Genomic DNA, 20,580 nt, shown 5'->3' on the forward strand with positions numbered 1-20,580 from the left:
TCTAATCCTGAGTATTCATTTCTTTAACTCATAACTCATTTTTTTCCAGCAGCAGCAGCAGCAACTGTTAATAGCCGAGTTGGTGTTCTGTGAAAAGTAGGCCTAATTCATGGTCAAAAACATAATAAATAATAGAAAATAAGGAAAATGAATCAGGGCAGGCCTCTTTATCATCTAGAAAAGAAAAAATAAACACCAGAGAACTTCACAAAAAAACAAGTTCCGCACATTGGCCTGATATTGATTGCATGTCACAATGTAATATAAAACCTATTGTGAAGCTCGTGATTCGTCTTGGTGACAATGTCTGCCGCAGTGCAAGGACAGTGCATGCAAAAATAATGAAATTGATGGAAACAACAGCTACAGCAGTCTTGTGTTGTCCAAGTCTTCAATTTGTGCTGACACTGAACAGACAGCGGCGATTGTGTCGTCTTGGCTAGCGGTGCTCCCACTCTGCACTGTAGCGTGCCCTCTAGTTGTGTTCCGCATTTGCAGTGCTGTTCGCCCTAACCATCGCAAAAAACATCCTGTTTGTCCCGTTAAAAAGAGTGGAGGAACACCAGACGTTTTGTGCTTCGAGAGACAAGATCTGCTGCCAAGGCACAATCAGACTTGAGGAGAGAGTTCTGTCTGTGCCTCTTATCATCCAAGTGCTTTTCAAAACACAGACAATGTATATCCAGTCCATCTGTGCCTCTTTCTCCATCAGACAGACAGACAGACAGACAGACAGACAGACACACACACACACGCACGCACGCACGCACGCACGCGTGTGCTTCTCTTGCTCGTTTTCTCTAACACTCACTCACACACACGCTGACAGCCAAACAGCCAAAGTGGTTAACAGCCAAACAGTGAACATCCAGCCACATGATAAAAATATAGATTATTGTTATCCATCTGTGCCTCTCTTTCTCCATCAGACAGACAGACAGACAGACAGACAGACAGACAGACAGACAGACACACACACACACACACACTCCTCTTGCTCGTTTTCTCAAACACTCACTCACACACACGCTGACAGCCAAACAGCCTATGTAGTTAACAGCCAAACAGTGAACATCCAGCCACATGATAAAAGTATAGATTATTGTTGTAAACATATAAATCTCCCATGGGGTAAGTGATGTGATATACTAAGTGGGGCCGAAACAGAAAGACAACCAAACATACACATCATTACACAAGTTTTAAATCAGTGCCATATCATTCTCATTTGGGGAAGAGGAAAATGTGTATAGATTATTGTTGAGTGACCCTTATGAAATCTCCGTGGGGAAGTGCTGTGGTGTCAGCACAGCAGAGTACACTGGCCCCAGTGGCAATCCTACAATGATTTTGACTCCACCTCCCACCACGGCGCAACACATTACACGCCCCCCCCCCAAAAAAAAAGAAAAACAAAAACACCCCGCAAAATCCTCCTAACAATCAGCATAGCAGCTGTTAAAGAACAGTAATATCATGTTATAGTATAATAGAATGGTAATAGTGCAGAAATAACATGTGTGGATAAGTCACGATTTTCGCTATGTAAACAGCGGCAAGGTTTCGACGCTGGCAATTGCCCGGTCGACCCACCCCAAGGACCGCCCCTATGTGGCACTTAAAATAGGAAGACGTCTCACCGATGTTAGCAGAGTCGCCTTTGTCTCCACTGCGGGTGTAGGCCAAATCTTCCAGACGGTAGTTGTGCGGGCCACTGGGTAGATCTGAAACAAAGTCAAAGTAAAAGACAAAGTGCATTTTCTATCATCAATTCCCTATGTTTTCAATCCTTTTCTCAGAAAATTTAAATTACGCTTTGCCAGACCCCAATGTGCAATTTAAACTGAAACGAACAGATACAGATATCAACGATAAACAGGCCCTCACACACAGCAACAATAAATAGACAACGCACGCACGCAAGCATGCACGCACGCACGCACGCAAACACACACACACACAACCAGGACCCCGTTTCTCAGAAGCATTGTTGCTAGCAACTTACTAGGTTTTCAATGGGAAATTGCATTGCAACCAAGTAAGTTTCTAACTTGTCGAGAAACGCACCCAGAACAGATGTGTGCGGATATGTGGACAAGGCTCCCCGTCAGGACATTTCTGTGGTTGTTACCCCCTCCAAATTATCAGAGAGAACAGACACATACACACACCACTTTTTTTTCCTCGAGGAGGAGGACTTGTTCATTCACCCTCTCCCCTCCTCTCCACTCCACCCCACTCCACTCCACACCCCCTTCCTACTCAACCCCCACCCCAAATCTCTGTTCACAAAATTCATTACAGATTTCTCGCCAACAGAGAGGAAGAGATGGGGAAGACAGAGGAGACGGTTCTGAGTAGTCTGGGTTGAAGGAGAGGATTGTGTACATCCCAGGGAAAGGTGCAGGACGAAGGTCAACTGTAGTTTTCAGAGTGAGGAGTCCGCACACTTTGAATCCTTTTTGTTGTGTTTTATTTTTTCAAACGTTATCCTGCCATGAAAAAATTAAAAAACACAACAAAAAGGATTCTAAGTGTGCAGACTCCTCACTCTGAGAAGTCTGGGGAAATGATCCAATGGCTCCACTAGTAGTATACTGTGCGTCAAGTGTTCACTTATAGTGTAGTGTACATTCATGAACACCCCCCCCCTCCCCATACACACACACACACACACACACTTTCAGTTTATTTTTGTTCTATTGTGTGCCTTTATGGACAGGACAGTAATTGGGTGGGGGAAAAATTAAGGTAGAAAAATGACCCACGCACGCACGCACGCACGCACGCACGCACGCACGCACGCACGCACGCACGCACGCACGCACGCACGCACGCACGCACGCACGCACACACACACACACACACACACACACACACACACACACACACACACACACACACACACACACACACACACACACAGCAGGCCAGGGTTTGGTAGTTTGGTAGAGCCAAATATGAACTTCAAATAACTTGTGCTGTATGCAATACTTGTGAATATGCAGCACTTCTACAATCAAACTTGCACAATATCTTATGATTCTGAGAAAACGGAACTTTGATATTACAACACAGTGACATGGACGTTTTAACTAATGTTGAAACTAAAGATTAGGCAAAACTAAAACGCTGTCCCCACCTATGAAATACATATTCGTTCAGTATGGAAAAAAACAGAGCAAGAGTAATGTTGCTGCAGTTAAAGTACACATGCACAGAACACTAGGTAACAAGAAAAATATCTCAACAATTGCAGCTAGGTGAGAGCACTTCAAATTTCCATTTCAAATTGCCCTTAATTAACTAGGCCGAGTAGAATCACATGCACAATACAGGTTTTGAACCTACAAAACTTTCATCCTAAGACCAATGCCCAAACTATTAAACCGCAGCAGCTACAGAACGATTTTTTATTGAAGATTGGATGGTCCGTTAATTACCTCCGCCAAGGAGGTTATGTTTTCAGTCGTATTGGTTTGTCTGTCTGTCAGTAGGATAACTCAAAGTGATAACATTTTGGTGGTGATCCGGATCACGACCCAGATCCAGGATTTTTTTTTTAACGATTCTTCACCATTACGGGATAAGGCGAATTTTGCTGCAGTTTTTAACACCACAAAGCAAGGCAGAAAGACTCAGCTTGTAACATAGTCAGATGTTCCATCAACATAGGAGATCTGCATTTTCTGAGTGCATTTCTAGTTGTCAGTATATGCAGGGCCGGATTAAGATGGATTGGGGCCCCTAGGCTCCAGTTTGATGGAGGCCCCCTCAGAATGCAAATTTCGCGGCAAAACTACATAGCCAGCGACATAATTCCGAGCTAGAAATTAAAAATAACATATGTGTGGACAAATCTCAAGACTGCATCTTGTCACAGTTCCGTCCTCCACTCTCCCCACCTCCCTTTGGCCAAGTGGGGGCCCATATGCTGCAGCCATGTCTAGCCTGTGGGTTAATCCAGCCCTGAGTATATGGTATGTTAATATGGTATGGTATCAATCTGGAATATGAAAGGCCAACCTACCTGAAGTGGTCTCAGGGGCTTGTGAGGGCGGAGGTGGTGAGACGTCTCCTTTGGACGGCGCCACTTCTGTTAGGGTCTCCACCAGCTCCCCATTCATATGGATGTCAATCTGAGAGAGAGAGAGAGAGAGAGAGAGAGAGAGAGAGAGAGAGAGAGAGAGAGAGAGAGAGAGAGAGAGAGAGAGAGAGAGAGAGAGCGTCATGGAGACATGGAGACAGACAGACGAGGAAAAAGACAAATGCATGGCTGATGAGATGGGCTCCTTAGCTTGATGAATCAGAGACGCAAAAACAGACACACAAAGTAAAACAAGAAGCTTTACCTTAACCTCTGCTTTAGGATGGAGGAAGAAGAATGGCTTTAGCACAGGAGACCTGGAGGGCGCAAGGGGTGGGTGAGAGAGAGAGAGAGAGAGAGAGAGAGAGAGAGAGAGAGAGAGAGAGAGAGAGAGAGAGAGAGAGTGGAAAACCATAATTAGTATGAAAAATTGTATAAATATCAAATATATAAATATGTGTGATATATTAACAGTATTTGTGTAGTGCATGCAATAGTGGTGTATTTGTATGTGTAATTCAGAAACAAGCTGCACTTACACTCTGGGTCGGCCGCCTACAATCCCAGTCAGTCCAGGCGCTACAGAAAAACACGAAACAGACAAATCAGTGAAGTACATATACAGGGCATTATATAGTAACCCAGATAAGACACAGAACACACTGAATCTATACAGACAATATACAACTGTGGTCTACAGATCTGTTTCAGAGATCCTCCTGATATCTTTCAAGCTCCAAAGGGAAATCCACTTGCTTAAAGGGGTATGCAACTATTTTTGGGCTTAATACAGTTAAATCGTTGGCTGGGGTTTATAAAAGTTGTAAAGTATCTTATTTTTCATGTTAAGTGTTGTCTTGCTTTAAGACAGGTTAAAAAATGGAATATGTCGCTAAGCTAGTGAAAGTCAATGGATCCATTGACTTTCACTAGCTTAGTGACATGCTCCGTCTTTTAACTTGTCTTAAAGCAAGACAACAGCTTACATGAAAAATAAGACACTGTACCACCTTTATAAACCCTGGCCAAGGATTTTAACTGTATTAAGCCCCAAAATAGTGGCATACCCCTTTAAAAGTAAACCCTTCTGACACTACACAACAAGGTTTCAAGGTTGGTGAATCTTCGTCACAAGTCAGCAGGCCCCTAATACCTCTTTTCCACTGTTGGTTTTCTGGGAGGCCTACAGCTCAACACAGCGTGACTCGGACGCCACTTATTGCGTCACGATTGAGCTGTGTCGTGCCTATTCAAAAAGCAAAAAAGTTGCAGCCGAGTCGCGCTGTGTCAAGCAAGCTGTAGGCCTACCCACTGCTTGAAGTGGGGAAAAAAAGAGGTGCAGGAATCCTAGTCATCCGAAAATACTATCCAAAAAGAAGTGTAGAAACCCTGATTTTTCGACAGTCTCATCAGTACCAAATCAGTACAAGTCACGTTTTTGGAGGCTTATTACCTGCAGGCATTTGAAAAACTTATTTTAGACTTAAATGTGGCGCACGAGATAAGTTCTGCCGGAATGCTGATGATGAAAATTATGAAGAAGGGGAACTGGGTTCCCCTGAGTCCCCCCCCACTTCAAGCACTGGGCCTACCAGGAAACTGGTAGTGGAAAAGAGGCATTAGTGCCAGTTTGACTGGAGCCTACGTATGGCAAAGCCAGGCATGTTTTCAGTCACCTACCCATGCCAGTTCCAGCAGGCGCGATCTCCCTGGCGAACATTTCCAGGGCCTTCTTCTGTTTGTGATGGACGGACATCCAGAGGACTGCCTCTCGCGTACTCTACAGGGATATAGTAGAGAGGTTAAGACAAAAAAAAGGGCCTTTGACTTCAAGTCATGATGCAAAGGTCCCCTTTGGCATGGAAGTACCTTAGGGTCATACAAACAAATTTATCCTAAGACACAAGTGAGATCACTCTTTTTTTCGGAAATAAACACGTTTTTTCAAAATGGCCGCCAATGCATCGAAAAATTCTCTATAGAGTCTATAACTTTGCTTCTGTTACCGCTATGATGACAAACTTGGTGTCAAAGTATACATTTTTGGGGTCAAGGAATCCAATAAAATATGTCTCAAGTAAAGAAAAACAACAGTTTATCCATAAAATGATAATTGGAGGTAAAATATGCGATTTTTCAATTAAAAAAATGTGTGACAAAAGCATATTGCGTTCATACGTTAGTTAAATACATATCAAATAAGTGTTCAATAAGTGTATTGTAGAGAGTAGGACAACAACAACTATGTTCACAGTTTGAGGTAGGCATGTTATACCCACAATAGTGATTAAAACTCATAGCTTAGCGTCAAAATGGCCGCCAATGCATCGAAAATTCCCTATAGAGTCTATAACTTTGCTTCTGTTACCGCTATGATGACAAACTTGGTGTCAAAGTATACATTTTTGGGGTCAAGGAATTCAATAAAATATGTCTCAAGTAAAGAAAAACAACCGTTTACCCACAAAAGGTTAATTGGAGGTAAAATATGTGATTTTTTTAAATTAGAAAAACCTGTGCCAAAAGCATATTGCGTTCATACGTTAGTTAAATACTTATCAAATAAGTGTTCAAATAGTGTATTGTAGAGAGTAGGACAACAACAACTATGTTCACAGTTTGAGGTAGGCATGCCATACCAACAATAGTGATTAAAACTCATAGCTTAGCGTCACAATGGCCGCCAATGCATCAGAAATTTCCTATAGGCCTAGAGTCTATAACTTCGCTTGTTATTACTGATGACAAACTTGGTGTCAAAGTATACATTTTTGGGTCAAGGAATTCAATAAAATATGTCTCAAGTAAAGAAATACAACCGTTTACCCACAAAAGGTTAATTGGAGGTAAAATATGCAATATTTTACATTTAAAAAATGTGTGACAAAAGCATATTGCGTTCATACATTACTAATAATTAAGTACATATGAAACTAGAATGGGCACTCGGTAGAGCGCAAACCTTCGCCTACGCCACTTATTTTTTTCTGGCCATCTTCAGAGTGTGGGGCATAACATTCTCCAAATTTTGGTGTTAGTTTCATGTAAATCGGACCGGAATATCGTAATATTACATTTTTGGCCCAGTCTTGACCTCTTATTCAATTCCGCATGCACACGTTGTTCTGGCATATAGTGCTTGGCAAAGAAAAACGTTTTTGACCTTTTCGTGACCTTGACCTTGACCTTTGACCCAATCACTCCCAAAAAGTAATCGATTGTTCCTTGGGTCATGACCAATCATCCCACTAAATTTCATAAAAATGGGCTTAATTTACGTTTTTGACCTTTTCGTGACCTTGACCTTTGACCTTTTACCCAATCACTCCCAAAAAGTAATCGATTGTTCCTTGGGTCATGACCAATCATCCCACTAAATTTCATAAAAATCGGCTCAGTTCTGTCTGAGTTATACGAAGTACAAACAAACATTTTGACCTTGACCTTTGACCTTTGACCCAATCACTCCCAAAAACTAATCGATTGTTCCTTGGGTCATGACCAATCATCCCAGTAAATTTCATAAAAATCGGCTGAATTTACGTTTTTGACCTTTTCGTGACCTTGACTTTGACCTTTAACCCAATCACTCCCAAAAAGTAATCGATTGTTCCTTGGGTCATGACCAATCATCCCACTAAATTTCATAAAAATCGGCTCAGTTCTGTCTGAGTTATACGAAGTACAAACAAACATTTTGACCTTGACCTTTGACCTTTGACCCAATCACTCCCAAAAACTAATCGATTGTTCCTTGGGTCATGACCAATCATCCCACCAAATTTCATAAAAATTGGCTCAGTTCTGTCTGAGTTATACGAAGTACAAACAAACAAACAAACAAACATATTCACAAATAAATAAATAAATACACAGCGGTCAAAACATAACCTTCTGGCGAAGGTAATAAGTGTCCAATTAGTGTATTGTAGAGAATAGTAGGACAACAACAACTATGTTAACAGATTGAAGTTGGCATGTCATACCTACAAGAGTGATTAAAACTCATAGCTCAGTGTAAATGCATTACTACAGTATATCACGAAAGTGAATACACCCCTCACAGTTTTGCAGAATTTTGAGTATATCTTTTCATAGGAAAGCATTACAGAAATGTAACTTTGACACAATGATTAGTGACCTTTTAACAACATATTTAACCGCTTAAATTTCTTCTTCACTCAGAAAAAAACAAAATACAGCCATTAATGTTTGAACATGTACTCACAAAAGTGAGTACACCCCAGATTAAAATCCGGTAGAGAAGGGGCTATGTTGTCTCGAAATGAAACGAAATGAAAAGGGATGACAAGGGAGGTCATCAGTGTGCGTTTCAACCTTTCTTTGCATTGAACTTTTTTGAGTCTGCATCTGGCTTAAATAGATTGGTGTGAGATTTGAATGCAATCCTATGGAGAATATCATGATCTGCTTCAGTAGTCACAGTGCATGTTGACATGCATGTTTCTTTTAGGTGTATTTCAGATTGCCAATGTTGACAGCATTCATGCATCCCCAAACCATGTCAGTCCCACTACCATGCTTGGCTTATGAGAGGATACACCTTTTTTGTACAACTCACTTGTTTAACACCACACATGCTTGACACCATCTAAAGCAAATTTGTTTATCTTGGTCTCTTCAGATCACACATGATTCCAGTGATCCATATCCTTGGTCTGTTCATCTCTCTTGAGACCAAGATAAACAAATTTGCTTTAGATGGTGTCAAGCATGTGTGGTGGTAAACAAGTGAGTTGTACAAAAAAGGTGTATCCTCTCATAAGCCAAGCATGGTAGTGGGACTGACATGGTTTGGGGATGCATGAATGCTGTCAACATTGACAATCTGAAATACACCTAAAAGAAACATACATGTCAACATGCACTGTGACTACTGAAGCAGATCATGATATTCTCCATAGGATTGCATTCAAATCTCACACCAATCTATTTAAGCCAGATGCAGACTCAAAATGTAAAGGTTCAATGCAAAGAAAGGTTGAAACGCACACTGATGACCTCCCTTGTCATCCCTTTTCATTTCGAGACGATTCGAGCCAACATAGCCCCTTCTCTACCGGATTTCAATCTGGGGTGTACTCACTTTTGTGAGTACATGTTCAAACATTAATGGCTGTATTTTGTTTTTTTCTGAGTGAAGAAGAAATTTAAGCGGTTAAATATGTTGTTAAAAGGTCACTAATCATTGTGTCAAAGTTACATTTCTGTAATGCTTTCCTATGAAAAGATATACTCAAACATCTGCAAAACTGTGAGGGGTGTATTCACTTTCGTGATATACTGTAACACTTTCTATTTAGACATTACAGCACTATGGGAACATGAACCATGGCATCCACAGAGAGACATGCAAGGCAGCTTCTGCATGAAGCAATTGCAAGGTGCTTTACAATTAGTTTTACACTTGCTAATGTTCTGGCAAGTTCTGGCAAGTCCTTAGAAATAGTGGCAGCTGTAGTGTAGACAGGTGTTGGTGGAGCATCTGAGGAATCTTGCTGCCATCCTCAAAGAGACGGTGAGACTGTTGCATGGTGGGGCAAGTCTATTGCCCCATACATGTCCACTCTAAAGAGAAACATGATTCGTGACACAAATGCCCTCCAATATTGTAAGGCACAGTTATATTATGTCCCTATGCAAAATTATTTTACCTGATAAGCTACTCGAAGAAGATGCTGATGGAGTGCATCACTGCTTGGTGACATGTGATCAGTCTTTTCTTTTGTGGAAGAAGAGGGATTAATATATTTCAAATGTTACCTACTATCAATTAGACAAGGATTTTCATTATCAATACTGATGCTGATTTCGCTTTTCATTGTGCATTATTATGAGCTTCGTTGATGACTTTTACGGGCTAGTCTCAGATGACGCAAGTAACGCCGGCGCAGTTTTAGCAGCAGAAAAGCTGTTCGGCTTGTTTTGATAATAATACATTTCTGGACTATTTACAAATTTCCAAATGCTTCGTTTTGTGGGCACAGACCATATTGTACTACTGTAGAAGTTTGGTGTCGTGATGTGATTTTTGTGGGGTAAGTTTGGAGATAATGTCCGGGATCCATGTGCGCTTGTGACAAGCTATCCGGAATAAACATCGAATAACCCGGTAACTCTGTTGATGTAAGCCTAAGGCAGAAAACACTTCGGGTGGACTACTAGATGGCTGTCACGGTTCAAATGGCATTAGGGTGAATCTTCTCCGAACCATCACTCTAAGGACTTTCATTGCATGCCAAACAATTGTGGGGCTGGTATATGACTGTGAACAGTGGCAACATGTATGACTGAGATGGAGGGCATGAAGTAGCCTCCGTAAGGCTGGCATAATGTGCAGCCCATGAGATCCATTCTCCAGCTTCAAGGTTCTCTTTCAAAAGAATGTTTCTGACTCTCTCCTACCACTGGTAACCTTCTTCAATTACATTGATGAGAGGACAGGAGGCTGGATGAGGATCATGACTGTTGGTATTCAAGGCAGGAACATATAAGACCTCATCGGGTGGCAGAGACTAGGGATGGCACAAACCGCACCGAAAACCGAAACCGTACAATTCACACACATACCGAACCGAACCGTGCAATCCATCGCAAACCGCAATTCATGTACTGCCCAGAAAAATATGTAAAACAGAGACTCTAGGAGTATCTTATCCAGTCTCTCTGATTAAAACATTAGCGTATAAGACCAAATCAGAGGATGACACAATTAAAATCACACCATTTTCACATTATAAGCCTATACAAACCATATGTAGGATATTTAGTGATAAGTCCGATTCTATTAGCCAGTGCACCATTTATCATGAACTAAAAAAAAAGAACCGTAGAGAACCGAAAACCGTGACCTTGACACCGCGATATGAACCGAACCGTAAATTTTGTGAGCCGTACCACCCCTAGCAGAGACACATCTAGATCCTTGCTTGTGTAGTGAAGTGGCAAGGATATCACATCCCCATTCCCCATTTTAGCTGGATCTAGGATGTTGGCTGTCTGAGGAAAATTGCTGTTGAATGCTGATGCATGTTCCATGGAGGGCTGATGTTGCTGTCGTTGATGAAGGGTTATGGTCAATGTTGTCAATACCACCAGTTGTGAAGACACCCTTAACTGCCTGAAGTGGGGCCAGAACACCATTCTTTTACTTTTCTATCCAAGGCAAAGGTGGCAGCCCTCCTCAGTTCCTTTTTGTTGCCCACCTCACCACAGAAGGTGGTTCACATGATGGTGATGATGATGATGATGATGATGATGATGTGGGTGAAGTCTTGTTTGGTGGACTCATCAGTCATGCGCCGTGTTTTTACTGGGCAGTCAGGCTCTTCATGTTTTTTTCTTTCTTTTTCTTTCATCAAGCTTTTGCATACAACAGATGCTGTGTAACCCAGTAAATGGGTAGTGGACATGGAAAAGCATAATAGGGCCCCTTTCACTAACAAGTTTTTGGAGGAAGAGATAAGTAAAGTCACTCTGATGACAAAGTACATGATCATTTACTTTGTGTGAAATGTCCTTATTTACCTCCAATTTTCCAGTTTTTCTTTGCCTGAGACATATTTTATTTCCTTGACCACAAAAATGTATACTTTGACACCAAGTTTGTCATCATTGCGGTAACAGAAGCAAACTTATAGACTCTATAGGGAGTTTTCGATGGATTGGCGGCCATTTTGACTGTAAACTATGAGTTTTAATCACTATTGTGGGTATAACATGTCTACCTCAAACTGTGAACATAGTTGTTGTCCTACTCTCTACAATACACTAATTGAACACTTATTTGATATGTATTTAACTAACATACTAACGCAATATGCTTTTGTCACACATTTTTTATTTTAAAAAATCACATATTTTACCTCCAATTATCATTTTATGGATAAACTGTTGTTTTTCTTTACTTGAGACATATTTTATTGGATTCCTTGACCCCAAAAATGTATACTTTGACACCAAGTTTGTCATCATAGCGGTAACAGAAGCAAAGTTATAGACTCTATAGGGAATTTTCGATGCATTGGCGGCCATTTTGACGCTAAGCTATGAGTTTTAATCACTATTGTGGGTATAACATGCCTACCTCAAACTGTGAACATAGTTGTTGTTGTCCTACTCTCTACAATACACTAATTGAACACTTATTTGATATGTATTTAAATAACGTACTAACGCAATATGCTTTTGTCACACATTTTTTAATTAAAAAATCACATATTTTACCTCCAATTATCATTTTATGGATAAACTGTTGTTTTTCTTTACTTGAGACATATTTTATTGGATTCCTTGACCCCAAAAATGTATACTTTGACACCAAGTTTGTCATCATAGCGGTAACAGAAGCAAAGTTATAGACTCTATAGGGAATTTTCGATGCATTGGCGGCCATTTTGACGCTAAGCTATGAGTTTTAATCACTATTGTGGGTATAACATGCCTACCTCAAACTGTGAACATAGTTGTTGTTGTCCTACTCTCTACAATACACTATTGAACACTTATTTGATATGTATTTAACTGAAGTACTAACGCAATATGCTTTTGTCACACATTTTTTTTTATTAAAAAATCACATATTTTACCTCCAATTATCATTTTATGGATAAACTGTTGTTTTTCTTTACTTGATACATATTTTATTGGATTCCTTGACCCCAAAAATGTATACTTTGACACCAAGTTTGTCATCGTAGCGGTAACAGAAGTAAAGTTATAGACTCTATAGAGAATTTTTCGATGCATTGGCGGCCATTTTGAAAAAACGTGTTTATTTCCGAAAAAAAGAGTGATCTCACTTGTGTCTTAGGATAAATTTATTTGTATGACCCCAAGGTACTTCCATGCCAAAGGGGACCTTTGCATCATGACTTGAAGTCAAAACTCACTTAACCTCCCTACTAATAGGGAAAACCACAGGATAAGTGAGATAAGTTTTTTTTTAAATAGAAGAGTAGGCTACTGGTGAAATATTTCCATAGCAATGCCCCTCTTATACTCTACAGGGGCATGGGAGATCCTTAATTTTGTTTAAAGCAGACGAGTAATCCCCCACTGATATACGTAGATTCTACTGTGCTCTACTCTACTGTCCTGTGCATGTACAGAGGAAGGGGAGATCATAGGTAATGAAATCATTTTTGTTTGAAATAGAGGTGTAGCCAACTCACACACTATGTACCAGGGGCAGGGCTATAGGGGGGGCAAGCAGGGCATTTGCCCCGGGGCCCTCCTGTATTGGTGTTGGGGGCCTTATTCTGACCATGGCAGGCTGTATGGAGGGGCCCTATAGGTGGTTTGCCCTAGGGCCCTGTGTGCAATTGTTCCGCCACTGCTATGTACTGTAGTGCTATCTAGATTCCATAGCGCCGGCTCTCTCATACTCTTACAGGGACAGGGAAAGGGAAACTATAGGCCATGTGAGATCAGTTTGGTTTAAAAGTACAGGAGGATAAATATAGAAAATCATTGTTGTTTTAAGCTGACATGTTATCAAATAAAATATTCTATGAGTTCTAACAGTAATATCTTCAGAATAGACCATCTCTAATGTTATCACACACTGGTGTAGCGTCGTTCCACACCAATTGAAGAAATCTCCATGTAGTTTGATTAATTTTTCAAAATACTTGATGACAGTAGCTATGATGTTTGTTATGTTTCATTTTAACCAATTATTATGGTATTGTCAAATTCTAAATCTTGCTTTCGGACATGGGGTTTTGAAGGTACTGATGACACACTGCAACGTGTAAAATAAAAAAATAAAACTATATAAATATGAAATCATATTTTAGTGTACAAAACCTCCTCTTCTATCATTCCAGCTAAATGTGTTGCAATTTTTAATTACATTTTAAGCACCAACATGAGTTTTATCTCCCGGACATGTTTTGTCCCATCTGTCAAGAATCCCTGTTCTCATGTAATGTAATGCTTGTGCATGAATAGGTGTAGTCTGCAGAAAAAATTTCATGTTTGCACTAGATGATCCCACCCACATCTCAAACTTGATCAACATCATATTGCAGTATTTTGCTGTGTTTAGGCCTTCGGAAAACATATTTGTACTCAACAAAAGCTCTTGGTGTTTTGTCCTTACTGAGAATAGTAGAACAAGTTAAAATAAGTTCAAAGTCGATCAATGATCATAGAAGAAGTTCCATCACGGTCTGAACATAAAGGGCAGATTATAGTTCAGCAACGGCGCCTGTTGCTTACGGTCGCTAACCACTGTTGATGTTATAGATCTGCGCACGAGGTGTCATGTCGTTAGCTACATTTGGCTACATAGCTACAAGGCTACAGTACAGTAGTCAGACTGCAGGCATTGTGCTGCGAGTGCTAAACTGATGTAGTGTTTGTTTGCTACTTACTAATTCAGTCATTGTAGCTTCATTTATTTACACAGACTAGAAAGAAAGTGTTCGTATTCCACAGAATATTGACAGTTTGGCTCTCGTAAACTACCGGAGAACTGTGCCGCCACGAGAAGAAGGAAGTATCGACACGACCAATCACAGCGCCTTTTCTCTGCGACCTTCGCAACCGTCTGTCGCGTAGTCAGGATTTTTTTGAGGCGCGCGACGACGGTTGCAGAGCCTCTGCGCGGGGGGTGTGGTCGCGCACAGACGGTTGCACAGGCTCTGCAACCGTCAGCGCCAATAAGTATAAATTGGCCTTAAGACCTCTCAAATCTGGAAAATCCTTTTCAATCTAATTTTCACAGCACTCATAAACCTAATGGCAAGGTGCACATATTTTTCTTAATCTGTTTTTCCAAAAGCACACAAACTCTACTTTTTGAAGATATGCATTTTACTAATTTTATGTACCCATTTTTGTTTTATTTTACACCCTACAATGCCACTAGTGGCATTAATTGTGCCTTTGGAAACAGATTTAATCACTGGAGTGAGTCCTCTAAAATATACTGTGGTCAATGTTTAATGTTTACTTGTTCATGGCATAAAATAACATGCAAGAAAGAGCATAAAATTCACAAAATATATATTTTTGAAAAGAAGAGGCTATGAAGCCTTCAAGAAAACATAGTAAAATAAATTGCACATTCCCACAAGGTGATTGGGAGCTCTGAAAATGAGTTTGTAAAAATTAAGAAGGTGAAGAATCACTGGTCTAAAATACAGTAAAAAAATGTTTTAATAATAATAGAGAAGACTATTGATAAGAACCAAAACAGACATGTGTTGGTGAATGACATCATCCATCTCTTTATTTAATGCTCATTATCACTGTTACAAGATGTGGCCACCACGAGGCAAAATCGCTCCTGTCCTGCCCGATAACCTCTCTTCACAATATTCTATTTGGTGGTTCCAGCTAAAACATAAAGAGGTAAAAAGACAGACAAAAGGAGACATTTCAGAGAGTAGAAATGTTAAAGCAACAAAATACAGGACTTTTTGCTTCATAGAAAACATTAATACACATACGATATGTCCAATAAGTGTGAATGTTGCCAGTAATATTAGTAAATAATATAAGCATTATGTGTATTCATGTAAGCTACTCGACAATAAATAATCAATAAAGTTACAATAATCAATAAAGTAAAATAAATCAATAAATTACTCTACTACTCTACTACTACTACTAAGAACCCAATAGAGCGTAAAGGTTAGCCTACTACCTCATTCCACAACAAAAATATTTTATATCAGAGCATGTTGAAGGTTTTTGCATTTCCAATTACCGGTAAGTACATTTTCTCTGTTGTGACTCATAGTTGATTGGCTCTATTCTGTGAGCAAAGCATAATTGTACAAATTATCTGGATTTATGCCTTACAATTTGGACAAGACACATCTGATCTCTGGACTTGAGATTATTTTAGAGCATTAATGTTCTACACAATAAAGAAATGCCTTACTAGTGTGTGCTACGCACTAATGCCTTACACTCAAGGCTCCTAACCTCACATTGCTCCAGTGACTGCAACCACTGCCTTATAATAACTGTCGCTTCAGGTAAAAGACTTAGCTAAGTGCAATGTAATGCAACACTACTGGAGCGCTCAAATTGCATGGACAAGGTTTTTTCTGACGGGCATCAATGATTAGTTTGCTTTACTGCAAAGCTAAGAAATTAAATGAAGAGGAAAACTATGTCCTCTTGTCTGGTTACAACGGCAACAAAAACTCTATGTGATAGTAACACTGGACTTCTGATGAAATGGGACCAGTTTTACCTATCTGTTTTTTAATCCATGGTTTGTAAGCACAGGCATCTATATCAATTGATATTGGGGTCCCGTCATTGGCTTTCCTGTGATAGCTATGAATTGCCATGAAGACTTTGTCAATAAAGACAGGTCCTCCAGAGTCTCCCTGAAACAGAACATACAAGAACAGGATATACAAGACATGCATAGATACCATGATAAGTGAACAAAACCAGAAAGAAAGCATGGCTTCCCTATTAACATTGCCATGCTTTTATGGACAAATATCATGAAAATATAATCTCAAACCTATTTCAGTAATGTGAGTTAAGGTCAATGATACTTACATCGCAAGCCTCGCAATTGACCGTTGCACTAATGTAACTCACTCCATCATCATGATAGTCACGCTGGCATTCTATCATTTCAACCGGAGCACATAGCACCTTAAAATCTGCAGCATTGAAAAACATTTCAGGCATTTTAATCAGAAAACATAATGCTGTGTTGATGTATTTCATATCTAAATATGAGTTTATATCGTTTTCATCTTAAAGCATGTACAGTATTAAAGTTATTAAACCATTTAATTAACGTTGAGCAAGGGGAAAAACATTACCTGGAAGGGTGTCCACATTGATGCCAACAAGCACTGTTTTTATTTTAGCCTTGTTGGCGAAATTTTTGCATACAGCGTCACACTTCTCATCTGAAGGAAGTGGAACAGCACCAGTCATCTTGGCTTTATTGCCTAACTTCAGCAGCATGATGTCAGCAGCACCAAGTCTCTTCACATTTGATTCCTCATTCAGAATTTTCTTTTTATCAGATGGGTCCTTGAACACGTCAAAGTGCCTAAAAGAAAAGCATGATTAAAACGTACAGTCTGTAACTGTTATTTTGAATCAATAAATCAATGAACTGACAAATGAATTAATCAATCATAGGATGTGACAGCAGAATATTTACCCCCTTCCACACACCACCACTGACCATATTACAAATGCCAATATTACTACAAATTGAAATTACTACTGTAAATTAATCTGTATACATCCATCACAAACACCACACCACACCACACCACACAAAAGATGGCTCACTTAATCTTAATGGCATCATGCTCATCATCACCACAGTGTTTTGCAGTGAGCACCCATGTCCCGTCCTCGATGAGTGTGCCGGAACAAAGGCCTTTTGAACTCCCCACAAACACATGTGGACTTGACTCACCAGCTTCGCACTGTCTTGCATTGGAACCTTTGAACCAAGGCAAGGCAAGTTTATTTATATAGCGCATTTCATACACAGGTGCAACTCAATGTGCTTCACAAAGTTAACAAATGTAAATGAAAGGAAACGGGGAAGAAAGAAGGAAATGAGTCAAAAAACATTTAAAACATTAAGATAAAACATAAGGTAAAAATAATAATAAAATAAAATAAAACAAATTAAATAAACATAAAAATAAAAATAATAATAATAAAAAAAGAATGATATGTAATTTAAGCTAGGGGAAAGCATCTGAGAACAGCTTTGTCTTGAGTCTAGATTTAAAGCTATCAATAGTGGGTGCATTTTTTACGTCATCTGGAAGCTGGTTCCAAAGCTTTGAAGCATAGAAGCTAAAGGCTGCCTCTCCACACTTTGTTTTGCCTTTTGGAATCACTAGCAAATTCTTCTCCGTTGACCTTAGTGACCTGGTTGGTGCATATGGCTGAAACATATCCAGTAGATATGTGGGTCCCATTCCATTTAATGAATCAAAACGTACTGTACTTTGGTAAGACCAATAAATGGTAGTTTATTACTTACCGATAGTAAATATTCAGGAAAAAGGAATTTGACCTTTTGGCAGCATGCACTTTAAAAATAAACTGCTAAAATGACATACTTCACCTTTAACTCTCTTTTGAAGGTCACTTAGCGAATCTCCTGTGAATAAAAGAAAGTGATGCGTTTCTTTCTGAACAAAAGGATTTTCAACTATGATCATTGCTAATTGGTAATAAAATGTGTGTTGTATAATTGTGTCTGTACATATAAAATACTGTTTGTAATTGGATGTAAAAGTATATAACTAATATAGTAATTAGAGATGCACCGGATCCAAGATCCGGTTCCGGCAGGATAATAGGGTTTTTCACAGGATCCGGATCCGGTTCCAGGATCCAGGATCCGGTAGCCGAGGCTTTTCAGTCAAAATAGTTTGAGCCAACGTGATAAAAAGGGCCCACATGTGTGAGTAGGCTATGTGTTTCAACCCTTTCGTAGGATCCGGGATCCGGTTCCGGCAGGATCCTAAAAATCAGGATCCGGTGCATCTCTAATAGTAATACAATTCACAGTGAATCACACATAGGCATATGTAATCTAACATTTTAGCCATCACAAGATTTATACAATAGTAAAACAACCAAATCTGCAACACACACACACACACACACACACACACACACACACACACACACACACACACACACACACACACACACACACACACACACACACACACACACACACACACACACAGACACACACAGACTTAAAAAACTGTCACATCCATGTCTGGTTTTAGAACAGCTAATGGTAGTTACCTCTCTTACCAAAAAAGAATTCAACAGAATTCAGACAACAGAATTCTCTTCTCTGACTGGCTGATGGGGTGACCATGACAGAACCTCACAGTGACTATGAAAATGATATTTCAAAACCAGTGCTATATAAAATGTATGTATTATTATTATTATTATTATTAATGTGACTAAAAACCCTCAAAAAAGCAGGAAGCCACGGCATTCTTCTAAAATGAAACCACTGTAGTAAAAGCGAGCTCATGTTTGAGCTTAAATAATTAAAATTACTGCCAACATGTTTCCGCTAGCTACGGGTCCTTCATCGCTTCTTTCCCTGAAGGCTCTGTAGCTGGCCAAAACATGTTGGCAGTAATTTTAATTCCTTAAGTTCAAACATGAACAAACCTTACATTGAAGTGTTTTTTTTAATCTTACTGTAGAAAAGTGCCTTGGCGTCCTGCTTTTTAAAATACATTTTTAATATATTGTCTCGGCCAAAGAGCACCTTCAAACCACCACCTGTTTTACTAATTGAGCACAGCAGCCATCCAGCCCTCTTTTTCTGACTAAAAACTCTATTGGGTTTCCTTTAAGACTGCCTTTGTGTTAAGTCATACTAAAACTCACAACAATTGTAGGACAACATACCACAAACAAAACTTCCCAGGATCATTGCATACTACAATAAACATTACATGTAGAAACATATTTGACTCACCTGCCATCAGAAGTACAGCAAGGACAACACAGGTCTCAATCATGTTGGTTGGTCTTCCTCCTGGAGAAGGATGATGCTGATGGCAGGACCTAGGCCCTATTTGAACCTCCCATATCGCATCCATCAGTGTCTGACCAATCACGTGATTGCACATACTGCAGCACTCATTCCATTGGACATTGGACTTGGTCATGCTCTTGTAGTTTGAACTGTCTTTGCATATGAATGGCAGAGGACGTTGGAATTTTCAGTTAGATCAGACAGATATGTGACCATCAGGGTGTCACCTGATCTTTCTTGGGGATGTGTCAATAGCCACGTGTACAATACATGGGTTCTTTTAATCAGATTAAATGTATAAACTGATTTAATATGCACCATTTAAACAGTCTAACAATCTCCTTAAATATAAGTGGCTTAATTTTACCAATTACCGGTATATAAGGTGGTTTAGAATATTCTTATAAACTGTGTAAATGTAAACAATGTAAACAGTTAGTTTAGGTTGGTTATATTGAATCAATTTAACTGAAAAAGTGCCAGTATTAACAGGGTTAATGTGACATTCCTATAACAAGGGCAAAGCTGGATTCATGTTGACCTTGTTTTGAATTTGGGCAAAAGTTTGAAAGTGCACTGTGTAATATTTGTAGTAGTTTATTTCCAGAATTCATGCTGCCCATTCACTAATGTTACCTTTTTCATGAACACTTACCACCACCATCAAATTCTAAGTATTCATTATGAGAATAATTATGGGAAAATTGCAATTTTATAACATGAAAAGGGGGGATCTTCTCCATGGTACCCCATTTAGAATTTGAATTTGAATAGGCATTTTTAGCAGAAATACTTACTGTGCTTTGGTCATCCTAGTAAATATTAGTTCATTAATTAATAAATATTCATGAAAAGATCAAGTTCGGCAGTAGACAGCACAATTACACTGAACAGTGTAGATGCAATACCTTCTCTGGTCACCATCTTACAC

General features: G+C 39.5%; 2 protein-coding genes across 2 annotated transcripts in view; both read right to left on the reverse strand.

Annotated features, from left to right (window-relative positions):
* Positions 1-20,580, reverse strand: part of LOC134437150 (uncharacterized) — a 51,195-nt gene that overhangs the window by 5,519 nt on the left and 25,096 nt on the right. Inside the window, exons 13-17 of the mRNA XM_063186614.1 lie at positions 5,768-5,867; positions 4,627-4,666; positions 4,353-4,404; positions 4,031-4,139; positions 1,641-1,724 (exon numbers count right to left, since the gene is read on the reverse strand). Coding sequence (XP_063042684.1) covers positions 1,641-1,724; positions 4,031-4,139; positions 4,353-4,404; positions 4,627-4,666; positions 5,768-5,867 — 385 coding nt within the window. The remainder of the gene's footprint in view (positions 1-1,640; positions 1,725-4,030; positions 4,140-4,352; positions 4,405-4,626; positions 4,667-5,767; positions 5,868-20,580) is intronic.
* On the reverse strand, positions 16,255-19,632 carry LOC134437998 (kallikrein-8-like). Its single transcript, XM_063187584.1, has 5 exons — positions 19,590-19,632; positions 17,399-17,555; positions 16,915-17,150; positions 16,643-16,749; positions 16,255-16,461 (listed from the first exon to the last, which is right to left on the reverse strand). Exons 1-5 carry the CDS (start codon positions 19,630-19,632, stop codon positions 16,255-16,257), a joined length of 750 nt encoding a protein of 249 aa, XP_063043654.1.

This window comes from Engraulis encrasicolus, chromosome 21 (genome assembly GCF_034702125.1).
Source record: "Engraulis encrasicolus isolate BLACKSEA-1 chromosome 21, IST_EnEncr_1.0, whole genome shotgun sequence".
NCBI lineage: Eukaryota > Metazoa > Chordata > Actinopteri > Clupeiformes > Engraulidae > Engraulis > Engraulis encrasicolus.